At 54.7% G+C, this 24746-nt stretch overlaps 2 protein-coding genes across 4 annotated transcripts in view; one reads left to right on the top strand and one right to left on the bottom strand.

Moving 5' to 3' along the window:
* Nucleotides 1-15668, top strand: part of LOXL2 (lysyl oxidase like 2) — a 91950-nt gene extending 76282 nt beyond the window's left edge. For all 3 annotated transcript variants that reach the window (XM_087437321.1, XM_087437320.1, XM_014789845.2), the window contains exons 10-14: nucleotides 3497-3740; nucleotides 9616-9731; nucleotides 10868-11004; nucleotides 13900-14011; nucleotides 14777-15668. In XM_087437321.1, coding sequence (XP_087293447.1) covers nucleotides 3497-3740; nucleotides 9616-9731; nucleotides 10868-11004; nucleotides 13900-14011; nucleotides 14777-14856 — 689 coding nt within the window. In that variant the 3' untranslated portion in view covers nucleotides 14857-15668. The remainder of the gene's footprint in view (nucleotides 1-3496; nucleotides 3741-9615; nucleotides 9732-10867; nucleotides 11005-13899; nucleotides 14012-14776) is intronic.
* Nucleotides 15669-16567: 899 nt separating this feature from the next.
* R3HCC1 (R3H domain and coiled-coil containing 1) lies at nucleotides 16568-24188 on the bottom strand. The gene is made up of 7 exons (XM_014789865.2): nucleotides 24062-24188; nucleotides 23512-23649; nucleotides 22233-22833; nucleotides 20803-20975; nucleotides 19420-19490; nucleotides 17876-17971; nucleotides 16568-16888 (listed from the first exon to the last, which is right to left on the bottom strand). The coding sequence occupies exons 3-7, from the start codon at nucleotides 22518-22520 to the stop codon at nucleotides 16752-16754; spliced, it is 765 nt and encodes a 254-aa protein (XP_014645351.2). The 5' UTR covers nucleotides 22521-22833; nucleotides 23512-23649; nucleotides 24062-24188; the 3' UTR covers nucleotides 16568-16751.
* Between the last annotated feature and the right edge of the window lie 558 nt (nucleotides 24189-24746).

Here is a 24746-nt window from a genome sequence, read left to right as displayed (position 1 = left end):
CCAAGCTCGGTCAGTTCCACTCTCCCATCAACCCCGCCTCCCCTCACTGAGCATTTCCTAACCCTTGTAAGGTGGGACTCTGGTCCCCAGTGCGAGCTTCTCCAGGCACACATCACAAGCTATGGCACCCTGTGTGAGAAGAGAGAACGAGATAATCACCCTTACCAGCCCCCCAAGGGAACAGCATCTAAGCAGAGAGAAGCAGTCAGGAGCCTCTTCTTTGCTTATTAATTTATTTATATTTGTAATATATCATCTTTTCCAAAAGGAAATTAAGATAACATAAACCGAAATAAAATTCAAGGCAGCATAAGATAAAAGCAGATGAACGAAAAGTAGGTGTTGGCAAAAAGGTAGTGGCTCAAAATGGAGCGAAGAGAGAGTTTAATAAAAAATATTTACTATAGAGCCAGTCCTGATGGGCTACTAGTCACCGCTTTGGCAGCCTGGGTTCATTTCCCAGTCGCAGAACACCACCACCCGTCTGTTAATTGCCATGCCATGGTGGCGGCTCATAAAGAAAGACTTACAACTAGACATACAACCATGCGCTGGGGCTTTGGGGAGGAAAAAAGAAAAAAAGGAAGATTGGCAATAGATGTTAGTTCAGGGTGAATCTTTCCCTGCAAAAAAACAAAACAAAACAAAACAAAGCTTTACATTAAAAAAATATATATGTACTACAGATTCCAAACATTTACTACAGGGAGGTTGTAAATTGCACAGTGAGCTTCCTAGCAGCCAAAGGAAAGAGGGAAATCTGGTCATTAATATAATTCACAGTATCCATGAAATAGAAACAAACCCATGAGTCAAGAGAAGCCCACTATTTTAGATACTGAGATGAAAGGGAATTTCTCATTAGGAAGACTGAGAGTTATAGATAAACAATGCCTTTGATATCATCATAGTAGACCAAAAATGAGTTTCATGGGGCTGTTGCTCAGAGAACCCCTCAGGGTTGGCTGAAGGCATCACTCAGAGGGTGTCTGCAGGGAGGCAATGCCATTTGGGCCAAGAACACAGCTCTCGGCTGATCTAGCTTAATGTGTGTTAGAGTATTCAGAGAGAGAAACTATATTCTTCAGGCAACCCTTTGTAATTACTTTTTCTCATCCAATCAGTTACCCTAAATCAGCAAGTCCTCCTTGATCTCTCTCTCTGTTCCTCATCACCCACCCCCTCTATTCAGTCCATCTTGATTTTTACCTGTCCGTATTTTCTCGGCTCCCTCTCCCCCTTCCATCCAGCTGTCACTGCCTGCGTCCAGATGACCATCTTCCACACTGTCACAGCAGAGGCTCGGCACCGGGATCCCCATGGCGACACATACCCCTCCAGTTGCTTCCCTTCCCTGAAGCCAGTCACTGCCGGTCTCCCACGGCGCCTCCCTTCTGTTCAAACCCTGTTCAAGCTTTCTCGCTGTCCTTCAGTGAATGCAGGGGCGTGCACAGGCGCACGTTGTCCAGCCTCATTTCAGGGCCCCTTCCACCCCAGCCCCTCCTCAGTGTCCCGACCACGCAGGCCTTGGCCTCCGTCACAGGGGCCTGGCACGTGGTTCTTGGAGCTAGCATCTGAGTTATTCTGTCTAATCTCTGCGCATCCTCCAGAGAACAACTAAACGTAACTGCCTCCAAGGAAGTCTCTCCTGACCGCCCCCCCAGACTGGGTCCCCCTGTTATAAACCCCAACGTACCCCGTATTTCTCCTTCAAGCTCTGGTCACAATTGCAGTCTGTCTGTCTCTCTTGTTAGAATATAAGGTCTGCTTTGTTTAGCACTGTCCACAGCCTAGCACAGTGTCCATTATAGTACTGTGTGGATGAATGCATGCCTCAGATGAGCTTCTGGGGGAGGTTTTGGATGTTAGGGAGATCAAGGCTCCAGTCCATGGCAGGTGCTGAGTGTAGCTTCCAGGCCACCAGCTAAGTGCAGACCATGTTACATACACTAAGACTCCTGAGCTGGAGGTAACTCAGAAAGAGGAGGGCCCAATGGAGACCCTCTGCTCAGCTCAGAGGTAAGCAGAGGGGCTGTCTGTTGAGTACTGACTAGTGTACAGACAACGAATAAGAGACTCTCAATACTCTCCAATGAAAGTGCACCCAGAACGCTCAGCACGAGCAATGCGGCGTCCCAGCGGGCAGCGTGTGCGCCAGGAGGAAATAGTTCTAGGCAAATGGGAGCCTCCTGATGTACGTCTTCCCCTCCCTAACCCACCTCCCATCTGCGCACCCTTTCACGACCCCTTGGTTCCACACCCAATCCCTGGGTGGATTTGCTCTGTAGAGGCTGCCTGCCCAGCGGCGCCATCATGTGCAAGTGTTTCTTGAGAACCTGCTGTGCCCCACGTGTAGCCTGGGGTCCACAGGGAGGGGCCGCAGACAGGCAGGGAGTGCTCCAGGCTCCTGTGAACTTGAGGGAAGCAAAGCTCACAGACGCACACTCACTTCAGAAATTTACAGGCAACTTGTCAGAAAACAAAAGATGGATGGATCTTGTTGTAAATAATTCATATACATTTTTGTGATTTGCAGTGTACTAGAAATATTCAATGGAATCTCACTTTGAAAGGTAAACTTATAGTTAATCCTTTTGAAAAGAAGCTAAATCTCTGGACACAATTGTTTAGTAAATCTAGATTGTAGCCATTGGTCATTTTTTCCAAACACCTGCTATGTGCAGTGGGCTAATTGAGTAAATCAAGCTTGTTTTAAAAGATGCACCTGGAGGGAAACTCTCATGTAGGTCAACAGTGTGAGTGAAAACTGGAAGGACCTGTTAAGAAGGCTATTTGGCAGTGTGCACGGGAGACTTGGGAATGTGCAACCCTTCCCCCCAGCAATTTCACTTACAGAGATACAGCCTAAAGAAATAATTAAATTATACATACAGAATTACTACAGGATGTTTGTCACAGCTTTATCTTTAACTGTGAAATGTTCCAAGCAACCAATGTATCTAAAAATGTGGGATAGGGTTATGAACTAAATATTATGTAGCCATGAAATGAATGTTTTAAAGGAAACAGTAATAGCAGACTATAAATCTACATATAATACTACACATGTTGGAAAATATATTTGTATCATTCCCAGAAGAATCAGACCAAGGTATTAAGAGCATTCTCTCTCTGGGTAGCACAACTTCGTTGTTATTGTTTGCTTTATTTTTATGGAAAATCTCAAGCCACTCAAAGGTAGAGACAATAATTTCACGAACTCGCAGGTACCTGTTACCCGGATTGAACAAGTGTCCACCTTTTGGCCCCTCTGCACTGATAACTGCAGAAGTGTCCAGGAGGACTCTCAGAGAGGGGAAAGAGGAATTTGGGGTAGCATTCCTCAAGGAAGGTGGCCTTGAGGGGGAGACCATGAGCCAGTTCCAGAAGGTGGTGCTAGGCAGGGCTGCGGTGTGTCCCACCTCAGGAATCAGAATACTTGGGAAGGGGTGGGGGGTCTCTTGTCTTGTTCCAACACCGTGTCTGCCCTCCCCAGCTGCCCCTGACCTGGTCCTCAATGCGGAGATTGTCCAGCAGAGCACCTACCTGGAGGACCGGCCCATGTTCATGCTCCAGTGCGCCATGGAGGAGAACTGCCTCTCGGCCTCGGCAGCCCAGACCAACCCCACCACGGGCTACCGGCGGCTTCTGCGCTTCTCCTCCCAGATCCACAACAACGGCCAGTCCGACTTCCGACCCAAGAACGGCCGCCATGCATGGATCTGGCATGACTGCCACAGGTAAGCCTGCCCTTCCATCGCCACAAAGCTGCCCTGGCCTGACATCCTGCAGGGCCCAGATGGGATTCAGAATCACAGGGTGCCTAGAGAGAGCCAGAGGCCACACGGTCCAGGGTGCAGGCTTTTCCTGAGTTGGAGGGAGTTGGGTCTGCCACACTGGTCTTCCACATTTACTGAGGCTGTTCTCCACTCTGGTTGCCCTGGTCCACCTCACCTTGTCTCCACCTGTTCTTGTCTCCAACACCCCTAAGGTTAGGAAACAAACTTTGTTTTGAGTACCCAATGCCCCTCCATTCACCTTTAGTCAATGGTTTTCAAGTGTGTCCACAGCAAGTTTGTGTTCTGCAGGGTGCTTAGGGGTTCTGCAATTGTTGGACTCCGAGTTCATTTAGAAATATATTTAAACACTGGTATATATTTTAAATATCTCTAGGAAGACAGTGGGTGTGGAGACAAGAGTTCTAGGCCCAGGAGTTATGAGACCTGGTCTTCCAACCCAGCTGTGCCTCTAACAAGCAGCATGATGTTGGGCCAGCTGGACCACATCACCCAGGACCTGAAATGTCCCTTCCAGCCTTCAGTCTATGGATCTGATCCCAGTGCTATAAATCCCAGACAAGAACAGAAGGAAACCCTAGAGCCAGCCCTAGCTGGAGCCAACAGCACCCATTCCGTTCCTCTCTCAGCCTTTCCTTTTTTTCCTTTGCCTTAATTCTTTTTTTTTTTTTTTTTTGTGAGGAAGGTCGGCCCTGAGCTAACATCCATGCTAATCCTCCTCTTTTTGCTGAGGAAGACCGGCCCTGAGCTGACATCTATTGCCAATCCTCCTCCTTTTTTTCCCAGTAGATAGTTGTGTGTCATAGCTGCACATCCTTCTAGTTGCTGTATGTGGGATGCGGCCTCAGCATGGCCGGAGAAGTGGTGCGTCGGTGCGCGCCCAGGATCCGAACCCGGGCCGCCAGTAGCAGAGTGCGCACACTTAACGGCTAAGCCACGGGGCCGGCCCTGCCTTAATTCTTACTCTAATCCAGAACCCGCTGTCCTTGCTTGTTCACATTTTCCTGCTCCAACCTGAGCCGGGCAGGCGGAGGGAACACACTTGTGAAAAGGAAGGGAGGGAGGCCCCTGCCGTTCAACACAGCAGCAATTCTCCTGAGTCCACAGCCTCTGGCCCAGTGAGTGCCTTTCTCTCTGCTCAGAACCCCATCTACACAACAAAGCTTTTGCACTAGGTCCCTGCTTCTCAAAGTGAGGCTTGTGGGCTGGCAGTATCTGCCACCAGTGCTGCATCCCAGGCCGTGGCAGGCCTTCGAGTGGGAGTCTGCATTTTAACAGGATCACCAGGTGACTGTGTGCACATCGAAGCCTGCAAAGCCCCAGTCTGGTGGATCTCTAGGCGTCCTTCCAGCCCTAAAGTGTGGTGATCACTGTTAGGGGCACCAGAACTACCATGTTTGGATGCCCCTAAGTGCCAGGCTTGTGGAACCTCATTTCATAGGCAAGGAAACAGAGGCTCGGTGCTCCTGTGATATGCCCAAGATAACACAAGACGTGGTGGAACAGGGGTCCTGACTGGGGCCTGTCTAACTCCAAAGTGTGCACTTTCTGTTACCTTCACCGAGTCGTCCTCAGAAATCTGTCTTTGGCTGCTTCTTCATGTCACAACCTATGGCCTAGAGACCTTCAAATCAGTTTTAGGACAGTGTTGTTCAACCCGTGTCAAAAGAAAGGACTATGATAGAATTTAGGGGCACTGATTTTCCTTTATCATTATTATCGGTATGTTCTGAAAGTCATAATTAGCCAAAGAATTTTTAGTCTTTATAAAGAAGCATCTAAGTCTTCTGCAGGGTGAAAGTCAAAGAGTAAACTTCAAGTCCTGACCACACTGGTGCCTGGTTTCCTTTAGCGAGCACTGGGTGGAAGCCCTGATGCTGCAGGGCTGGGGCTTACTTTGTAGGTAGAAGGGAATCGCATCTCTGGCCGCATATGGGGGACATCACGTGGTGGGAGTCCCCGTGTGACATACCTTTGCTCTCCAAGGAATGGCCTCCCATAAGAATACACATGGCGACATCATGGAAGTGTTTCTTCTGATCTGGAGCCCCAGGGACTCTGCTTTTCCTATGGTCTATTTTACTTCTTTGCTTACAGATGCTCCGATGAATGGTTTGGGAGGGATGGGTGGAAAAGAACGTGCTCGCTAAGCATAGGTCCCTTCAGGCCTCCCCCTCCTTGTCCATAACTGAGAACCTATGACTGTAACATCCCAGGGAACATAAGAGGGGCCCTCTGGCCTCCAGAGCCCCGGGGACTTCTCCAGGCTCTGTGGGAGGACCTTTCAACAGGACCCCTAGCCCCAAACCTCTGTTGGGTTCCTTTGGGAGTCTGATGAAAGCTGGCCCTTCCTCCACTCAAAAAAATTATTTCTAGAAGAGTTAACATCCTATTTCACAGATTTACAGACACGCTAAAACCCATCTCTGGAACCAAAGTTGGGAACCCCGGCTCAAAGTCATGTGAATGGGGAAAATGATCACTCCCAATTTGATTGATGCTACACTGAGGAACAGCTGTGTTCTTGGAAAGCCCTAAGATGAAACACAAAGCTCGACCCCTTAGGAGCTTCCTCACCAACCAGACAGAGGAAAGTGCCGGAGTCGTTCGCTCTCATATGCGTTGTGCCCTGGTTGCTGACCTGGATGAGGCCCCCTGCTTCTTACGCCCCAGGGAGGGGGGCTATACCTGCCTCACTGGCCCCTTATGTCGGAGCTTCGACACGGGCCCGACAATGCTGGGCACAGAGGCACACCAGGGCACAAGGCAGCTCTGCCCCTGCTGGTTCTCAGCCTCTGCTGTGGCCCGGGGGCCGGCCCTCCCACCTCAGGGAAGACCCGGGAGAGGCTCTGGGAGAGGGAGAGGCGCTGGCTGTCTGTCTCCATGGATGTCCATCCCGCACAGGTGCCAGCCCTCCGAGTCAGGGATGGCACTGCTACCAAGGGGAGACTTTCATTCATGCTGTCCTACCTCCCCCATGTGCAGAGCAGCCCCCATGTTGGGTCAGTGCCCCACAGATATGATGTAGCCTCTGTGAGTCAACTTTAGTCCTCATTACATCTGTGGGGCGTTATTCTGGGTGGGAGACTGCCTAGCATGTGGGGAAGGCATGGGGAAGGCAGGGTGGAGCAAGCAGAAGGGCCCCTGCCATTGTGGCAGCACCTCCTGAGACTGTAACACACCCTCTGTGTTCTCTGAAATGGGGACAGGAGCATTGTCCCAACACAGCTGAGCACCGGCCAGGACTGTCCATTCTGGAGGCACCGGGGGACATGTGGCTGGTGTCGGAAGGGAGGAGGAGTGAAAACATCTCTACAATGTGCACTGATTCTCTGATTGGAAGTTGTTTTTGGGCCCCCAATAACCTAGGATAACAAAGAATGTACCCAAACCTCTCGTCTTTCTCCAGACTGGCTGTGTTTGTCATCCGAGTAGGCGTCTGGTGCTTCCTTCCTCGACGAGGACCGTGTCTCAGAATGCTGAGCTCAGGCATCTTATGGGGGAAGGCGTCCTTCCTTCGTTGCAATGACCTCCATCAAGTGTCAGGCTATTCTCTCTCCCCTTGGCATTCTGGAATTTCTTTTCACGTAGGAGTTCTCCCATCTCTACCTCATGGATCAGGCCCCCTCTTAGACTTCCAAAGGTCAGGACACCTCAGCCTGAAAAGAGGAAGGATACCTTCATGGCCAGGACGTGCACCCTTCCACCTTCCCGGCGGCCCCATTCTATATTTCCTTGGTTGCGTGTGTGGGTGGTGGAAGGGGGTGCCGCTGGGCTCCACAGCCCGCCAGCTGGGACAGAGACATGGCCCCGGGAGTGACGTCCACATGTGCCCGAGAGGTAGAGCAGAGAGGCTGCAGGACCGCGGCTAGCCAGAGTTGGGAGGCTCCAAACCAGCTGTTTCCCTGCCCGTCTTCTAAGGGGAAAAACTGGAGAGCAGGGAAGACTCTTAAGTCAAGTCTGCAGGAAGCGGGGGAGCGGGAGAAGGTCAGCCTTACAACAGCCCATCTGTGGATCTGTCTGAATTTTGTTTAGACAACAGAACATAAACCTATTTCTCTTCAGTCTTTCCAGCCGGTAAACATGGTACCATAAGTCCCTCTCTGAGAGATGCAGACATGTTTTAGGCAATGAGTCAGACCTCATGTCTCATCTTGCTCCTTCAAGAAACCAAAATAGACTCTTTCAAAGTCATCACTTCATCTGCCACAGAATGCGTCCTTGTGAATGTTCTCATTGGGCCTCTGGCTCCACATCGCTTTACTCAGAAACATGAGTGACCTGGGAAAAGCCCAACTTAGGAACTTCTGATAATATTTTTAGTGTAAGCAAACAGGAGGAAGGGGAAAAGAGCCTCTAATTTCCTCTCAGAAAACCTACCTTGTAATTTCCTCTTCCCATCTGTCCTCTGCTGCCCATGTTCCAGCGGACGAGCCTGAGGCCAACCGCACGAGGCTTGGGAGGCGAGGAAGCTATTGTCAGCCGCGAATGACAGTAGGAACGGTGGCGGTGGTGGAGTAATCAAAATACCACTCCTGTTACTCCTGGGAGTCATAGTAATAATGAGAGAGCTGACAGGTACCGAGTACTCCTCTGTTACCAGCCCCGTGTTAGGTATTGCTGCAGCTTCTCCTATTCGGTCCCTGAGTTCCCCTGAGAGTGGGTCGTGTTGTTTTTCCCTCTTTCCTGAGGAGGAGACTCAGGTCACCGGTAATCAAAACAAGTGATGCTGCTCCCCGCGCCTTGGTGCCTTGTTCCGTGTCCCCATTTTCCAGATGTCCCTGTCATGACAGACCAGCGTGTTTGAATAGTTGCAGGCGCTTGTGAGACGCATGTTGCAGCTTAGGATGGGCCAGGCCAGCCGAGGGCTGCAGGAAGGCCCCATGCCAACACACGGCAACCATGTCCCTCCTGGTTTATTCTGAACCAAATACATCACTTTCCAAGAATCTGCATCTGTTCTCAATTCCTCCCAAGTGAAGAGAGGAGACACTGTTATGTAAACAGCTGAGCAAGAGCAGCCTGTAGCACTGCTCTCCCTCATCTGCTCCCTTCCAGAGCCCCCGGGGTGCGCCTGCTGTCCTCTCCCAGAGCGCTCTCTCCTCCTTCCCACGGGGGCTCCAGAGCTGTCTTTCTCCCTCCTTTTTTCTTTGCTCAATGCAAGGAGCACAGCTCAAGGCTCCAGGCTGCTGAGGTGGGCCAAAGCCCTTGGGCCCTGGGCCCGCCTCCCTACTGTCCGTCCCTGGGCACCAGGGTCCTCTCAGGACACAGGCCTGGCTCATTGGTGCCTGTTCTTCCCGCCTCTCCATACACCCTCCCCCTTTCAGTTCTCCCTCCTTCCCTCCCGTATTAAAAAGTTTTCAAAAGACATCACACAGTGACTTTCATTAGTCTGCAGAAAGTACACCCAATAGGAATGGGCTGTGAGAGCCACTTTAGGGCTCAGGAGGGTTATTAAAAGCACTTATGGAAAATATCTTAATTTATTGCGTTTATTGTATTCAGGCCTTGTGCCCATCCACTGATGTCACTACCTCCCACCACAGCCCATGCCTTACGTTCATCACTAGTCCCACGCGGCTGGTGAGAGACCTGAGGGGCAGCCCCGCTCCGGAGCCCACTCGCGGAAGCACCACCGTTACCGGCTTCGGCTTCCACCCTCCCTCTCCTTTTGCCCTGTTGCCCATTCCTCTCCCGCGGGCCACCCCTTGGACCCCGCAGCTCATGGTGTTCCCAGAGGCAAGTCGCCAGCCAGGCAGCTGCTTGCAGGCGGCGGTTGCTCCAGAACCTGACTTCCAGGCCCTCTCTCCCACTCCAGGCACTACCACAGCATGGAAGTGTTCACCCACTATGACCTGCTGAACCTCAATGGTACCAAGGTGGCAGAGGGCCACAAAGCCAGCTTCTGCTTGGAGGACACGGAATGTGAAGGAGGTAACGTGGGGAGCTTCAGAGGAACTCAAATGCTCCCACGGCTGTGCTCACCCGGCCCACAGCCCAGGTCTGACTCTGGACTCTGTCACCCGGCCACTGCTGACTCTCTACATGACCTTTCTCTACTGGGCCCCCCATGGCTACAGCTTGGGGCTGAGGGTGTGGCCAAGGCCTGGCTATAGAGGCACCTGGGTCCCCCAGAGTTATGCTTATGGCGCTGGTGGGTCCACATGGCTCCTGGGTAAGACCCAAAACCTTGGACCTGACACACAGTCCCCTCCCACTCTGGCTGCCACAACCTCTCTCCCTGTGTCCCAATGCCAAGTGCCCCTGCCACACAGGCTCTGACCCTTCCAGTCCTGGCTCTAACAACCCCCTTGGAGGTCCCCAGACTCTCTCCACTTCCCCAGGCAGAGAGCACTCTGCTGCCACCGCTGGTAGGCCACCACATCTGCCCTGTGATCACCTGTGGGCGCCCTGCCATCCTGACCTGACTGGGGCCCTTCAAGGGGAGACCCGTTGATTCTTCTCGGTATACCCTGGGCTTAGAGTAGTGCCTAGACATGGTAGCCTCACAATAAAGGTGTGTTAGTCACTGACGTGGCCTGCCACTGACATGCCACAAAATCACACAGCAAATAGGTTTTGACCCAGTAAGGGTCAGAGAGACAAACCAGACTCGAGCCCACAGCCAAGTACTAATTCTCCAGAGGGAGACAAGATGACCCCACATTAAGCTAAACAATAGACACCGGACCTTTCCCAGATATGCACGTGCTTCATTCCCAGGCTAACGATTCCTCGGAAAGCCCAGGGTGGGCCAGAGTGGTCAAGGAAGGTTTCGTGGAGGAGGGGGACCCTGGCCGGGCCTGAAGAGAGGGATGGGATGTGGGTAGGGAATTGAGTGAGGGATTCCACTGAAACAAGAGCGGATCAGAAGTCCACACAGTGGGGATGGGATGCCGGGCCCAGATGAAGCAGAGGTGGGGGGCTCGGGGGAAGGAAGAGAGACGCTGAGGGTGGGGTCTGCTCGGGGCCCTTTGAGGGGAAGGTGGTAGAGGGGGCAGAGGAAGGCGCTTCGGGCCATGGGGCCATGGATGCATGGTGACTGGTCTTCCCTCTGCCCCTGCCTGCAGACATCCAGAAGAGTTACGAGTGTGCCAACTTCGGCGAGCAGGGCATCACCATGGGCTGCTGGGACGTGTACCGCCACGACATTGACTGCCAGTGGGTCGACATCACTGATGTGCCTCCTGGAGACTACCTGTTCCAGGTGAGCAGTGTGGGGAGGCTTCCAGGCCCCTGCAAGAGGGGAGCAGCCTCCTTCCTGTTGGTGCCCCAACACAAACTCATGCATGGAGGCCAGGCTGTCTGAAGTGTGGGAGTCCCACACCCAGAGGCCCTTGAGGTCAGTCCAGTGACCTGAGTCTATGAGGCCTGCAGGCCTGCGGGGAACTGCGGACCTCCGGAGACATGCACACGCAGTTCAGGTAACACTGGAGCTGACAAATCAGAATGCAGCTGCAGGCCAGATCCTGTCCTCAGGCCAGGGATTTGTTCCACAGAGGCAACTGACCCCGTTGTGTCCTCTGGAGCCGTGCTCTCACCGCCACCCCGATTTCCCCCAGGGCCCTCACCCTGCCCTGGTCTGTGCTGTCAAGGCTGAAAGCAATCTCATAAAGAGCCACAGGTGTTTGTGACTTGCCTCTCCCAAAAAAATTTGCCTCATAAAAGAGGATCTGCAGGGGGACAATTCTCACACTTCCTCCAAACAGCTGCAGGCTCCAGGCAGGGCCCCGACTGGTGGAGGAGACAGGGCACCACATTCCCAGTGCTTCCCCTCCTGGTGCACAGGTGCACTCCTGCCTGCCCAGCCTTCGTTTTGCCCTCTCATTTTTCCCACATCTCCACCCATCTTGCTTTCAAGCTTGCCCCATGGGGTGCAAAGTGGGTGACCAGAAATGTGTCATTCTGCCTTGAAAGCTTTCCCAAGGGGACCTTCAGCCAGCTGAGGGCCTGGCCCGTGGTCCCCACCCTGTAGACGGTTCTGGGAAGAACCAACACCTGCAGAGAACTGACCACAGAGGGGCCTTTGAAAATGTCCCTGGGCAATTCCAGAGGCTGGAAATCAGACAGCCAAGCACTTTTCCACCCACAAGCCCAGAGCCGCAGACTTGGAGAGGCCCAACCAGAGCAGAGTGCTCTTTATTTTAAAAAGTGAATATCTGTGTCTCTGTGCATGTATGCTGTGCAGGATGGTTTATGTCTGAGATTTGCTATCACTTTGCTGGATGAATGTGTATCATCATGTATTCTGACAAATGCCATCTATTTAAATGCGTGGTCTCATGTAATCCCCCAGTGAAGGGCACACCATTACCTCATTTTACGGCCACGCAAACCCAGCTCACATCAACTCTATGTTCTGTGTTCTCGACTCCTAAACTATACAATTAGCAAATTAACTCATTAGGGGCATGTTACTACCTCTGATTAATGGAAAAGAATATTTCCCTTGGGATAGACGTGTGAGAGCCCTGGCCTGGATTCCCTGCCCTCTCCATTCCCCCGTTACCCAAGTGCAGCCATCAGTCATGCTGCCCAGGGTGGAGGGAGCTGGGCGAGGAGGAGGAGAAGGGCCTGTGCGCACAGTCTGGAGGAGGGCTCACTGGTTATAGGTTCCTGGTGACCTTGCTTTATCCTCCTTCTCACCGTTTCCTGGATTCACAGCAGATCTTTTTCCTAAGAAACTAAAGCCACTTCCCACAGATCCTCAGGGGATTTAGAACCGTAGAATCTGAGTGAGATGGGACTGTGGAGACCATATATTTCAGCCCCCACCCCTGCCCCCAGCTGGCTCTGAGAGCCCGTGCTGCCCTCACCACAGGGACACCCGGCTGGGCACAGGGAGCCGCGTGGGCCTCAGTGTGTGGTTTGCTTGAACACTGTGCAGCATGGGTGGGGGGAGGGGACAGCTAAGGTTGTTGGGTAGAAATCAAAGAAAAGTAAGACCCTCCCCCCCAGAGTGGGACATTTACCCACCTTAGCTGAAGAGACAGGGTCACAGTGGGACAGAGTCTAGGGCGCCTGAACTGCCCGCACTGGGCCAGGATGCAGGGCTGAAGCTCGTGCTGGCCTGTCTCCTACCAGGTGTCTTTGGGAGGCCCAGCCAGCCTGCTGAAGGGTCACGTCCAGGCCCTTCTGGAGGGAGAGGTCCTGAGGGCCCCTACCTGGCAGCTGCCCCTCCCCCATCACCACTGCCCTGGGGCAGCTCTGCACCCCCTCTAACCACAGGGCTGCAGCTCCCCCAGGGGGAGCCCTGAGGGAGGGGCTGCACTTGCCTCCTCCTTACCTTCGCCCAGAGCCCCAGGTGCAGCTTTTGTCTCCTCCTCCTCCCCCTCCCTGCCCTTTCTCTTTTCTTCTGGGTTCCTCACCGCAAATCGCCCTCTTCTGTCCGCTGGCTCACAGGCCGTCCTTCCTATTCCTGCTCCCTTGGGCTACGCCCCCTTAGCTGGGGTGATGCAGAGGAAGGGGGTGCGGGGGGGGCCCACTCTCCCCCAAGGCCCCGGCCCTGGACTGGCACAGCAGGAAGGGCTTGGGGCTGGCCCAGAGCAACGCCAAGACCCGGAGAGCGGAAGGGATGTGTCTAGTCACACTGCCGGGAGCAGCATCATCTCCAATGTCCAAGGCAGCCCTCCTCCCACTTCCCACACCACCTGGTCCTTGTCCCCACCCCACTCAGCATGTCCCACTCCCCAGCTCCCTTCTAGTTCCCGTCATCAGCCTGCTCTGTGGCCTCCCCAGGCCCCAACTCCTGCCTCTCTGCCAAGCTCAAGCCTCCCAGGGCAGCCAGGAGAGGGTAACCCCTTTTGAAGGCCTGCTCTCGGTAGGGGTCTGTGTGTGAAAATTACACTGAGACAGACAGACAGGTGCATGGGCATCTCACTCCTCCGGGCCCTGCCCCTCTCTGCCTCCCTGACCTTATCTCTGGCTGTCCTGCCCCGGCTGCTCTTGGAGCACAGCCCCTGCCATGCTCCCTTTCATGAGGTCACCCAGCACGTGAGGTCACCTGCTCTGGGGGCATGGCTGGTCTCAGCAGGCCCGGGGCCTGGGGTGGAGGGTGGCCAGGGAGGGACTCAGCAGCCCCCTCTGACCTGCTCTCCTGCAGGTTGTCATTAACCCCTACTACGAGGTGGCGGAGTCTGACTTCACCAACAACATCATGAAGTGCAGGGCCCGCTACGACGGCCACCGCATCTGGATGTACAACTGCCACATAGGTAAGGTCCCTGGCACTCCTGGGGGAGCACCGCACCCTCAGGGCTGCGCCTCAGGCCTGCCAGGTCCCCCCTGCAGGAGACAGGCAAGAGCTGCCCTACTTTCTCAAGGAAGCAGAGCAGCTTCCTCATTTGGGTAAAGAGCTCAGGGAATGGGGCCAGCCCCACATTTCCACATGCAGGAAGGACACCCTAGACACACGACGCCTGGATGGAGACAGGGTTTTCACAGCCAGCTCTGGCCAAAGACAGGGGGCGGTACAGAACCAGCCGGCCCAGTGTAGACCCCAAAGCTATTTAAGAGCTGGAGCTGAACCCACCCCCTCATTATGCATGTGACCTCAAAAACGTGGGCATCAGCAATTTGTGGGCTCTGTGTATCATTGTCCTCTGTCGAGAACTAGAAGCAAGCTTGATTGGCTTCTGGTCGCCAGTCAAGAAACTTCTCCCTGCATCGCACAGCCTGGGGACATGGGGAAGCAGAGCGCTGTCTTCTGCACGAAGAGCAGTGGCCCTCACTCTTGGTGAAGGCAAAGACTAAACACACTGTATTACTCGCCCAGCCGGGACAGAACAGCCGGCATGTGCCTGGCCCCAGAGACAACCAGCACCTAGTTGCTGCCCTGGTGGCGTCACATAGAGGTGGCCCCTGCCTGCCACCTGGGGGAGGGTGGGGGCTCCAGGGTCCCTGAGGCCAACCACTCCAGCCTGGGTGAGGGGGGAGCATTTGGTTTGCCAAACTCTATCTCCCTGATGCCAACCCCTCAGGTGGTTCCTTCAGTGAAGAGACGGAAAAAAAGTTTGAACACTTCAGTGGACTCATAAATAACCAGCTCTCCTCGCGGTAAAGCAGCGTTCGTGGTCACCTTGTGCCTTCGGGCCACAGCACATCTTCCCCAACAACTGTAGACCTATGGCCACCCCCCGCCCCCCCGCCCAGCCCAGTCCCTGCCCCATCTCGACCCCTGCAGCGTGTCCAAACTCAGGAGGAATGGGTGTTCCAGAGGTTGGAGCCTGGGAAGGCCTTTGAGGTGGGGCTCATCCAGAGGCCTGAGCAGCGCCAACAGCCAACTTGTCTGGGACCCAGGCGCACAGGTTGCCATCAGCTTGTCCCATCCAAACCACACTCCACCCCGAGTCTGACACCTCCCCGCTCAGCTCACCACAGACAACACCGGGCCATTTTCGTCTCAAGTTACGCAATGTGAGCATAACCCAAGGCCAGGCGGAATCCCATTTCTCCTCCCTTAGGTCATCTCCAGCCAACCTGAGTATCTAGACCTCTCTTCCAACTAAACAAACTGCCTCTTCCATTCACATGCATAAACAATGCTGCCTCGTACTTTCTGAGTGGTGAGCTCAGAGTTGGTGCTTCTCCCCCGCGTCCTCTTATTTTTAAGATATCGTTATTATATTTTCACAGACATTGAAACACAAAGTAATTTAGTAGCATTTAATATTGGGCATCTGGGCCCTTGAAAGTATAACTCAAAAGAAAACCCAACCCACCTGTGTAAGTGACTCATCTTTGTTCCAATTCTGTGGATACTGATTCAGAGGTGCTGCAACCCAGGTCCTGTGATGAGGACCCTCACCGAATGCCACGTGTCATCATGGACACTTACACATACTTGAAACTTTGAATAAAATGTTGATGACACGCACCTGTGTTTCATTTGGGCCTCTACACCTGCGAGTGGCAGGTTCCCGTTCAGTTGGCAGTCAGGGAGCTTTACATGCTCACAGGGTCACTCCTGCAGAGGTGGGCTCCGGCTTCCTTCAGTATACTCCACAAACGAGCGACTCCTGCCCTGAGAGCAGCAGCCTAAGGAGATCACAACTGACAAAAACACAAGTCACAACCTTTCTAGAACTCTTGTTTTTTACTGAATTTGTCAGGGGTGCAGTGGTTTTGTTAGGACTGGATGGGATGTCTAGATTTAAACCCTCAGGGCTTCCCAAAAGGGCAGTGCCAGGCTGGGCTCCAGGGGAAGGGTGGCGATGAAGAGCAAGGGCATCAGCTCAGAGCCCGTCCCAGCGCAGCGAGGGTGGGCGGCCGAGCCAGCTGCTCTCACGAGACACAGGGGCTCCTACTTGTGTCAAGAGCATGCTAGGGCCCAGCACATCAGAGAGGTCCACAACGTCCTCCAAGTGCCAGGTAGGACCACCTCGGCACTGACCGCACACAAACCAGAAAAATGAGTGCGCTGGGACCTTGTCGCCCGAGACGCCCTTGCACCCGAGCCTGTGAGGGAGGCGGACTTAGCAGCCATTTCAGAGTCCCCCCCAGCTTGTTCATGTTCACTTCTGCAAGGAGCTCTTCTGTACCCTCACCGACAGGTAACACGGGGACCAGGGCAGACTGGGCAGGTGGCACACAACAGGTGCAGCCTACCCCCCAACTGGGCAGGCTCTGTGCAAAAATGCCCTCGAGGCCCAGCCAGGATCCTCCAGGCCAGCCTCCTAGAGTGACCAATTTCTTCCCCAGCCCCAGATCCAACATGCGAGACGAACAGCACCCCCTAGTGTCCGGCAGCAGACGATCACACTTTGAAACAATCACATTAAAACAACTTTTAAGTTTTTATTTTTTCTTGACTTCTAGAACTAGACCAAACTAAAGCCCACCATGCCCCACAGTGACGCTCCAACAACAGCACAGGGCTGTTCTGGTGTCTGTAAAGGCTTGTGGTGTTGGGGCACCGGCTTAGTCCTGAGGGTGCCGATCAGGCTCGCGGGCCTCTCAGGGCCTCAAGGAGGTAGAAGACTCGACTGCAGGCCTCTCTCTCTTTCTGTGTTGGAGCCCCAGGGCCCGGGCCACCAGCCTCCGGGCCACGGCTGTGTTTGTCTGTGGTCTCTCCTTTGCCAGATGCAGGAGCTCTGAAAGGAAAGCCTCATGGGGTGGGGACTTGAATTCAAGGCTATGGCCACCTCTCCTCCCAGCAACACAGCAGGCTGAGAGGCAGTCTGAGCCAACCTCTGTGCCCAGTGTGGCCAGATGCTAGGGTAAAGGGGCCTACCTAGAGCCCCAGGCCCCTGTGGGGTCCTGAACCAATCCTGCCATCTCTCTGCGCCCTCCTAGTTTCTCCCTTTGTGGGGGTGGGAACAGGGGTTAATCCTGTCCACCTCCTGCTGTGTAGGGCCCTTTGAAAGGGAAATCAAGTCAGGGTGGAACACCTGGAGCTCTTGTGCTCACAGACAAGCTTTCCATTGTCCTCAAGAAGTCTGGGACCAAGGCCACATGATCCACAAGAGCCTGGATGGCCTCAGCAGGCCTCTTCCAGGCCAGTTTTGCCAGCTACTGCTTTGCAGCCACAGAAAACTGGCCTCTAAAAGCCCCCGTCACGCATTCCGGCAGAAGAGCAAAGGCGGGAGCCGTCATTTATGGGCAGCTTCAGCGTGCCCCTCGCCACTCCAGGCAGGTCTGCCAGGCTTTTTACTCACTCCTCCAGTCTACTCTGCACGAGCCGCTTATGTGACAGAGAAAGAAACCAACTCACAGACATTAGGTGACTTGCTCACACCCAGGGCTAACCCAACCCAAGCTCTTTTTACTCCACTGCAAAATATGGTTTCCACAGCCCTACAGAAAAGACCAAGCTTTTCCCTGTGCAACACCCAGCAGAGGTGTGAACAGGAGGGCAAGCCTGGAAGAGAGCAGCTGCCAGACAGCTCTCCCTGACGGGGCCCTCCTTCCCTGGGCACCCCAGGCCCCCAGGGCATAGGAGGAGCACCCCACTGGCCACTGTTGCCCAGGGGTCCTAGAGCAGAGAGCTGGAGAAGAGGGATGAATCAGAGGGAAGCCCACCCCATCCACCTGCACACTCACAGCCTTCCCCACCCCCCAGCCACAACTGGCTCCCTTACTTGGCCTCTGCAAGGCTTTCAGCTTTGACTGCTTGCTTCCCTGTGTGAGGGGCCGGATCTTGAGCGCTGAGAAATCCTTGGTCAGGGCTTCAGCAGCTACAGAAAGAAAACAGATCTGGAGCCATGCTCTCCTCCTCCTGGGAAGGCCCCCTCAGGGCCCAGGAACACATACAGCACCCAAAACTGACACAGCCGCTTCATGCACCCTTCACAGCTCAGGGACAGGGCTGCCCTGACACCTCTGGCTGGGCAAGAGATGCCAACCATCTGCTCGCCTTGTCCCCAGAGCCCCGTAGACCTGCACCAGGGCCACCTGTGCTCTCAGAAGGAAAGGCTGTGCAGAGGCCAGCTTCCACGCTCCGCCTTGGGCTGCTCAGGAGCTGCAGCAGTGAGGCTGTGATTCTGACATCAGGAGAGGCAGGCTCCTGCCTTCTAAAGCCCAGGAGCTTAAAACAAACTGTACCCTTCCCCCACTCAAGACCCTCCTGCAGCACGTGCCCTTGCTGCCCGAGTTATACTGGGCCATGGGGTATTTGGGCTACTTAGAGATGCAGCATGTCAGAGCTGGGAGGGGCTTTAGGCCCAAGCCACCGTTTTATAGATGAGGAAACTGAGGCTAGGAACATGACCTGCTCAGGCCACACAGCTTGGCAGAGTTCAGAAGGCAGCTACAGCCATGCCTAGCCCAGTGCTCATTCTTTCCATCACAAGAGGTGGCCTCTTGGCCTTCCCTTCTGCCTCCTTTTCAGCTGGCTCCCTCTGGGGTTGGAGCCCCCACTGTGCCCTGGTAGCTCTGTTCCCTAAACACACCCACTTCCCTGAATCCTCAGGCTCTCCTGAGGACTGGGCCCCCACCACCTATGGGCTCTCCCAGCTCCAGTATTCAGAACCCTCTGGTTCTGAGAAGCCCAGCCCAGGAGAGGGTTACTCTTTATAAATACACCCAAAGTGAGCAGTGGTGTGGCAGGGACAGCTTGGGAAAGTGGCCGAGCGAGAAAAGGAGCACTAGAGTTAAGAGTCAGGAGGCTGGCTGGCGTCCCCAGCTTTGACACTGAGAGGCTTCATAACCTTGAACAGACCACTGGTATTCTGAGAACTTCGGTCTCCCCATCTGTAAAAACAGAAGTAACCTGACTGACTTCTTGAGGCTGTAATGAAAACTAAGTAAGAATGTATCTGCTTGAACCATACAAAAGTGCCAGTATTTAAATGCTTTGACCCATAGAGACAGCACTTTCATAAGCTTTCATTTAACATGTGGAAGTACCTAGGGCTTGGCCTGTGACATGTCCTCAGTGTTACCTGAATCTGAAACCTCTGAACTGAAGGCACTCACACGAGGAGGAAAGGCCGTAAGCTTCCCAGCCCAGAGCCTGCTCTGCCTGCTGGACTTCTGGATTCGGGGCTGGGAGCGGCCGCAGTCCACTTGCTCAGGTTAGCCTGCACCCTGGACATGGGTGACCCCCCACCCAGGGGGACCAAGGCTCCTTCCCTTCTCAAAGACAGTCAGAGAAAGGGACAAGCCCACCGTGAAGCCACGTTACCTGAGGCCAGGCAGGGAAAGACGCCGAGCGCATGCGTGTCATCCACCCACTGAATCCTGAACCCCTTCTCTCTGTGCCGGAAGAGGAGACAGTTATTATGAAAGCTAATGGGCTAAACTCTTTCTGCAAAAGGAAGTCCCCTCCCACCTCCAATCCTCAAACACTGCGAGCCCCAGACAAGTTCCTATCTCCTCTGGGAAGGAGACAAGTGTTTGCACACACTTGCTCTGCAGACCACAGGGTTAGCTTCAGAAAGGCAAATGTGACCCCTGTTGATCAAGTGGGTCCCTGATTCCTAGAACTGACAAAGCCACAACTCAAGGAGCTCATAGATCACAATGCCAAGGGTGAAGAAGGCTCCTCCCAGGCACTGTCACAGCCAGGCCAAGGGCATGGGTCCGAGGCTGGAGACAAAAGGTTTATGTGGTGGGGACGAGAGATAGGAGCTAAAATAAGAATGTCAAGTGTCACCGCTCCTGATCAACTTTTTTCCTCCTGCTCAGGAAAGCACCACCGAGTCTGGGGTGCATGAGAGGACAGCTCCTCTGCGCGCACAGCCCACGCTGGCTGAGGAAGGCATCAGTGGCCCCAGTTTGGCCACACTTCCAAGAGGTTGAGAGCAGAAGAGCCCCTCATACCCCACCAAGCTGTCCCTTCAGCTTCCCTCCAGCTCAGGCTCAGGGAGGGCAAAGGAAGGCTGTGTAGGAAGCAGTCAGCAAAGCAAGCTACAAAGGAAGGGATTTTTTAAAAGCCTAACCAGGAAAAGAAAAGGGGGATTGGAAAAAGGAAAATGAACATTTAAAAAAAAAAGACAATGAAAAAAGGAGAAAAGACTAGAGTTGGAGCCAAGGAATTTGGAGAAACAGAAGTCTTTTCTCTCAATATATCCCGTTGGCTCCCATCTCTGCCCCAGAGCGCTCAACGCCCAGTTTACTCCAGAAACAGTTCCTACATGGAGATGGCCCTCAGCTGACTGACTACCTGGGTGGCTGGGACATGGGGCAAGGAGAAGCGGTGGGCTGCCTGCATCCCGCATCCTGATGGAGGGCCCCACCAGGTGGTGGTAGGCATGTGGGTGTGAAGGGGGGCAGGGGGAGGACAGAGGCTGCTGCCATGTCCCGGGAGGACCAGGTCTCAGGCCCCTGGAATGTGTCTACAACCAAAAAGTCAGCCCTCCTGTTTTGCACAGTCATGGCCAGCAGGCTGAAGTGCCCAGGAGTAGGGAGCCGAGAGCAACCGCGTCCGCTTTCTGCCTTTCTTTCTAGATCGCTGGGCACTGGGGGCGGGCAGGCAAGCGTCCCCAACAACAAAGGGATGTCCTAGCTCCTCTCTAGAGGCCAGCACCCCACCACCCCTGCCCACTAAAGCCTCGCCGGCACTCACTGGAACTCGGAAAATGCTGCCAGCAGGTCCTCAGTCTTGAGTGCTGGCTCAAAGTCGTAGATCTCCACCACGTGGGCAAAGTCCTTCTCTCCAGGCAGCTCCCCTACAAAGGAGGACGTGTCCACGTGGATCTTCTCTACCTGAATCTCCTTCTCGGTCAGGTTGTCCATTATCTGGGAGGGATCAGACCTTTAGCGAGGGGAACTCTGACACACAGGGCTCCAAACAACTGCTTTCAAAACCACACTGAGAGGCCTGCAGCCGCTCCCTCCACAGTCAGCAGGGCAAGATCACCAAAGGTGGCCTCCCATAGAGCCGCACCTGGCAGGAGTCTGGGAGAGGCAGCATGATGGCAGGGTGGGCTAGAAGATGGAGAAGCGTGAGTTGTAGCAGAGCTAACTTACTTTTATGGAGTCCTCATTGGTGACTGGCACTTACACACATTATGTTTCATAGAATCCTGAAAACTATACTCCATATACCTGCTTTACAGATGGGGACACTGTAAATCAGAGTTAAGTAATTCTGCCCAAAGTTGCACAGTCAGTAAGAGACAGAGCTGGGCAAATTCAGGACCCTCCTTCCCTTGTTAATGATGTGGTATTAAGCAAGTCTTTCTGGTCTCCATCTTTCATCTATAAAATAGCAATAAAGGATGCCTGCCCTCCCAACCGAACACCACAGCCAGTCTCAGGGGCAGGCCCACAGTTCCAAGGAAATGAGATTTGTAAGACAATGCTTCAGGCAGAAAAATAATTCTCATGACCAACATCTGTAGTCCCTTACAAAGCAATTCCACATCCCATCTGTGTTACCTTGTGAAGCATGTATCATTATCTGCTTTTCAGATGAGGAAACTGAGACTTAGAAAAGCAAAATCACTTGCCCACGGGGGCCAGCCCGGTGGCACAAGTGGTTAAGTGCATGCACTCCACTGCAGCAGCCCGGGGATCGCTGGTTCGGATCCCGGGTGCACACCAACGCACCGCTTGGCAAGCCATGCTGTGGCGGCGTCCCATATAAAGTGGAGAAAGATAGGCATGGATGTTAGCCCAGGGCCAGTCTTCCTCAGCAAAAAGAGGAGGATTGGCAGATGTTAGCCCAGGGCTGATCTTCCTCACCAAAAAAAACAAAAAATGACTGGCCCACAGTCAACCATCTCCTACATGGTTGAGCTGGGACTGAGATCTGCACCTCTGACCCCACGTCCTGAGCCTCCTCCTCTCTACTGTGTCGGTCCTAACTCCTTTGGGCAAGGTCCCCGTGCTCGTCCACCACATCCCCTAAGGGATCTCTATCACCCAACACCCAGCCCTGCTCCACCAGCACATCCCCCGCCCCTCGACACTGTAACCCTGGGTCCCCATCCACCCAGGACTACACCCACCTCACTTCCGCCCTCCCTTTTCCGTCCTTAAGAGCCTCATCACCTCCTGCAGGAGATCACTACAATCGTCCTCAGAGCAGCTGCCAGGCCCCTCCTCTTCCTCTTCCTCCTCCTCCTCCTCCTCTGCCGCCAGGCTCTTCTCCAGCTCACTCCCATTCCCCTCTTCCAAGTCCAGCTGCAGACTGGACCTGAGCTGTGTGGCCGTCTCCAACCTGTCTCCTGTCCCTGAGTGGCTCTCAGGCCCTGGGGGCTCAGTGCCAGCTGGGTCCAGCAGCTGCTCATTCTCACAACGTTGGCCTGGGCCCTTTAGGTCCTCTGTTGCCTGAGTCATCAACACAGGGAGTTCCTGATCAGAGTTGGGGTCCCCAACACCAACATCTCCAGGCTCCTCCGGAAGCCCGCCAGCTGCAGCATCTGCCTTGAACCCTGGGGTCGGGGGTGGTGCCCACTCTTCTTGCCTCCGCAGTATCCGGGGTACATACAAAGCCTGGTCTGGCTTTCGTCCACGATGCCACCGGCCGGCCCGCGACCCTTGGGGACCAGCAGCCGCTCCCTTGTTTGAGGTGGGCCGAGGACCTCGGTACTTGCCAGGGTGGGAGGCAGGAGGGCGGCAGGGGCCAGAGAGTCCATCTGAACTGGGTGACCTGGGGCAGGAGCAGGTGATCAGAGCGGTGTTTGGGCCCCAAGGAAATGGTTTCCTGGAGCTACTGCCATTCAGGCACGTGACTCTCAAGTCAGCATCGGGCAAAAACCAGAGCCCAAATGACCCCTGAGAATACCTTAGGAAGGCATCTTAGCCTTCAGAATACCATCTCTGAACAAGCCCAAAGCAGCCAGCTCTCCCTCCAGTGCTATAAACCGACTTAGAGATAGGTGAATCTTCGGTTATGTACCAGGTGCGGTAAGTACTTGCATTAAGTAACTATGTTATTAGAAAAGTATCTAACTTCAAAGACTAGGATCACAGTCATTATGATAAGGTCCTGTGAGATGCACATGGAAACAGAGGCGTGAAGGCTCAGATGTGCTTCTCACAGCCCATGGCCTCTCTGGGCACGAGCTCATGGAGAGGAATGTTGGGCTGACATCCTCACTGCTTAATCTGTCTCTCTCTCTCTCTCTTTTGGTCCAATGTGTACAGTTGAATTTGCTAAACAAATTCCATGAACAATGCACATCTACTCCACTGCTGAAGCAAAAGGCAGCTCTGAACCTGGGGATAGAGGCAGCAGCCTGGGGGCTCCCAGCCCTGGTTCCCAACAAGCTCACCCCACCACCCACAAGGAACTGCTGAGGGCCCTCCAAGGCGGTAGGATACACACCTGATGTCCAGGTGACAGATGACCGTTCTCCTCCTCCAGCCCTCCCCAACAGAGAAGCTGCTCAAAAGATCAAAATTCTCTGCCGTCCTATGGATCAGGTACCGGAGGCGACTGGAGAGCGGGGGAAAAAGAAGTACCCTAGGAAGGGACGGGAAGGAGTGCTGAGCAGGGGCTCCAGGTGCAGCCCCTGGGGTCTGACACCCACCATGTCCACTCCCAGTTTAAAGGTGGCTTAACACTAGGCTCCCTCTGCCCCCTTGGGTCTCAGACCAACTGCAAAGGAGCTGAGCATAGAGGTGATCACAGGGAGCTACTGGTCCCATCCCTACTCCTGCGCTGGGTCCCTTCAGTCTCGGGGTGATGCTCAGAATTACATGGGAAAGATGCAGCTGGGAGAGGCCAGAGAGCAGATTATTCAACCTCAAGGCCAAGGTCACAACCAGCCGCGAACGCCCGGGGAAGGGGGCACAGGCGGCTTGGGGGAACCCTGCCCTCCCAGCAGCAGAGCGGCCCAGGCGGCCACCCCTCCTCCTCCCTCACCCCCGCTCACTTTGACAGCTGCTTCTGCAGCAGGAAGCGGTCCAGCTCCTCCTGGATGCGCTGCACAAAGTCATTCTCGGCCGCGGAGAGGAAGACGCCGTCCAAGCAGAGCAGGGCCAGGGTGACAGTGGGAGAGCCTGGGGAGCAGACGCCACGGCCGGGCTCAGAGCCGACCCCGGGCCCGACCTCTCTGCCGGGAGAGGAGCCAGGATCCGAGGCGGGCAAGGGACGTGCGCAGGGCCCCAGCGAGGCGGCGGCGGGCGAGGGAAGGGGCCCCTGGGCCGCTAGAGCGCTCCCGGCACGGGGAGCCCAGCCCCCCTCCGCGCTCGCTCTCCCCGGGCTCGGCGCCTCGGGCCTGCTCGGCGGGCGCGGTCGGCCCTCCCCAGCCGGGAGCCAGAGGCCGCAGGGCGCGAGGCCCGCCGCAGCGGGGAACTCGCCCCAGGCCCTCCGCACTCACCGCGGCCGCCCCGCGCGTCGCCACCGCCGCCGCCCGGAGGGTCCCCAGAGGCCTGCGCGCCCTTGCGCGCGACAACGAGCCGGGCATCGGCGGAGCCACAGCGCCGCCGCGCGGCCCGGGGGAGGCATCGCAGAGACGCGGAGGGGCATGCTCTTGACTTTTTTGTCCTAAGAGCACAGTCTTCCCCGATAAGTTAAGTTCAGCGAACACTTTCGAGCGGCTCCTATATTTTCCGGTA

This window comes from Ceratotherium simum, chromosome 12 (genome assembly GCF_057802395.1).
Source record: "Ceratotherium simum simum isolate JZ-2026a chromosome 12, ASM5780239v1, whole genome shotgun sequence".
NCBI classification, from domain to species: Eukaryota; Metazoa; Chordata; class Mammalia; order Perissodactyla; family Rhinocerotidae; genus Ceratotherium; species Ceratotherium simum.
Note: the sequence above shows the minus strand (reverse complement) of the source record. Positions and strands in the feature narration are given on the sequence as shown.

What these genes read in the sequence shown, in the direction of transcription:
- R3HCC1 (XM_014789865.2), bottom strand. Translation starts at nt 22,520, where the DNA reads ATGACTCAGGCAACAGAGGACCTAAAGGGCCCAGGCCAACGTTGTGAG. An exon ending in GCAGCATTTTCCGAGTTCCA is followed by an intron (nt 19,491 to 20,802) that starts GTGAGTGCCGGC and finishes CTTCCGGCACAG; the next exon opens with AGAGAAGGGGTTCAGGATTC. An exon ending in GAAAGCCTTGCAGAGGCCAA is followed by an intron (nt 16,889 to 17,875) that starts GTAAGGGAGCCA and finishes CTTTCCTTTCAG; the next exon opens with AGCTCCTGCATCTGGCAAAG.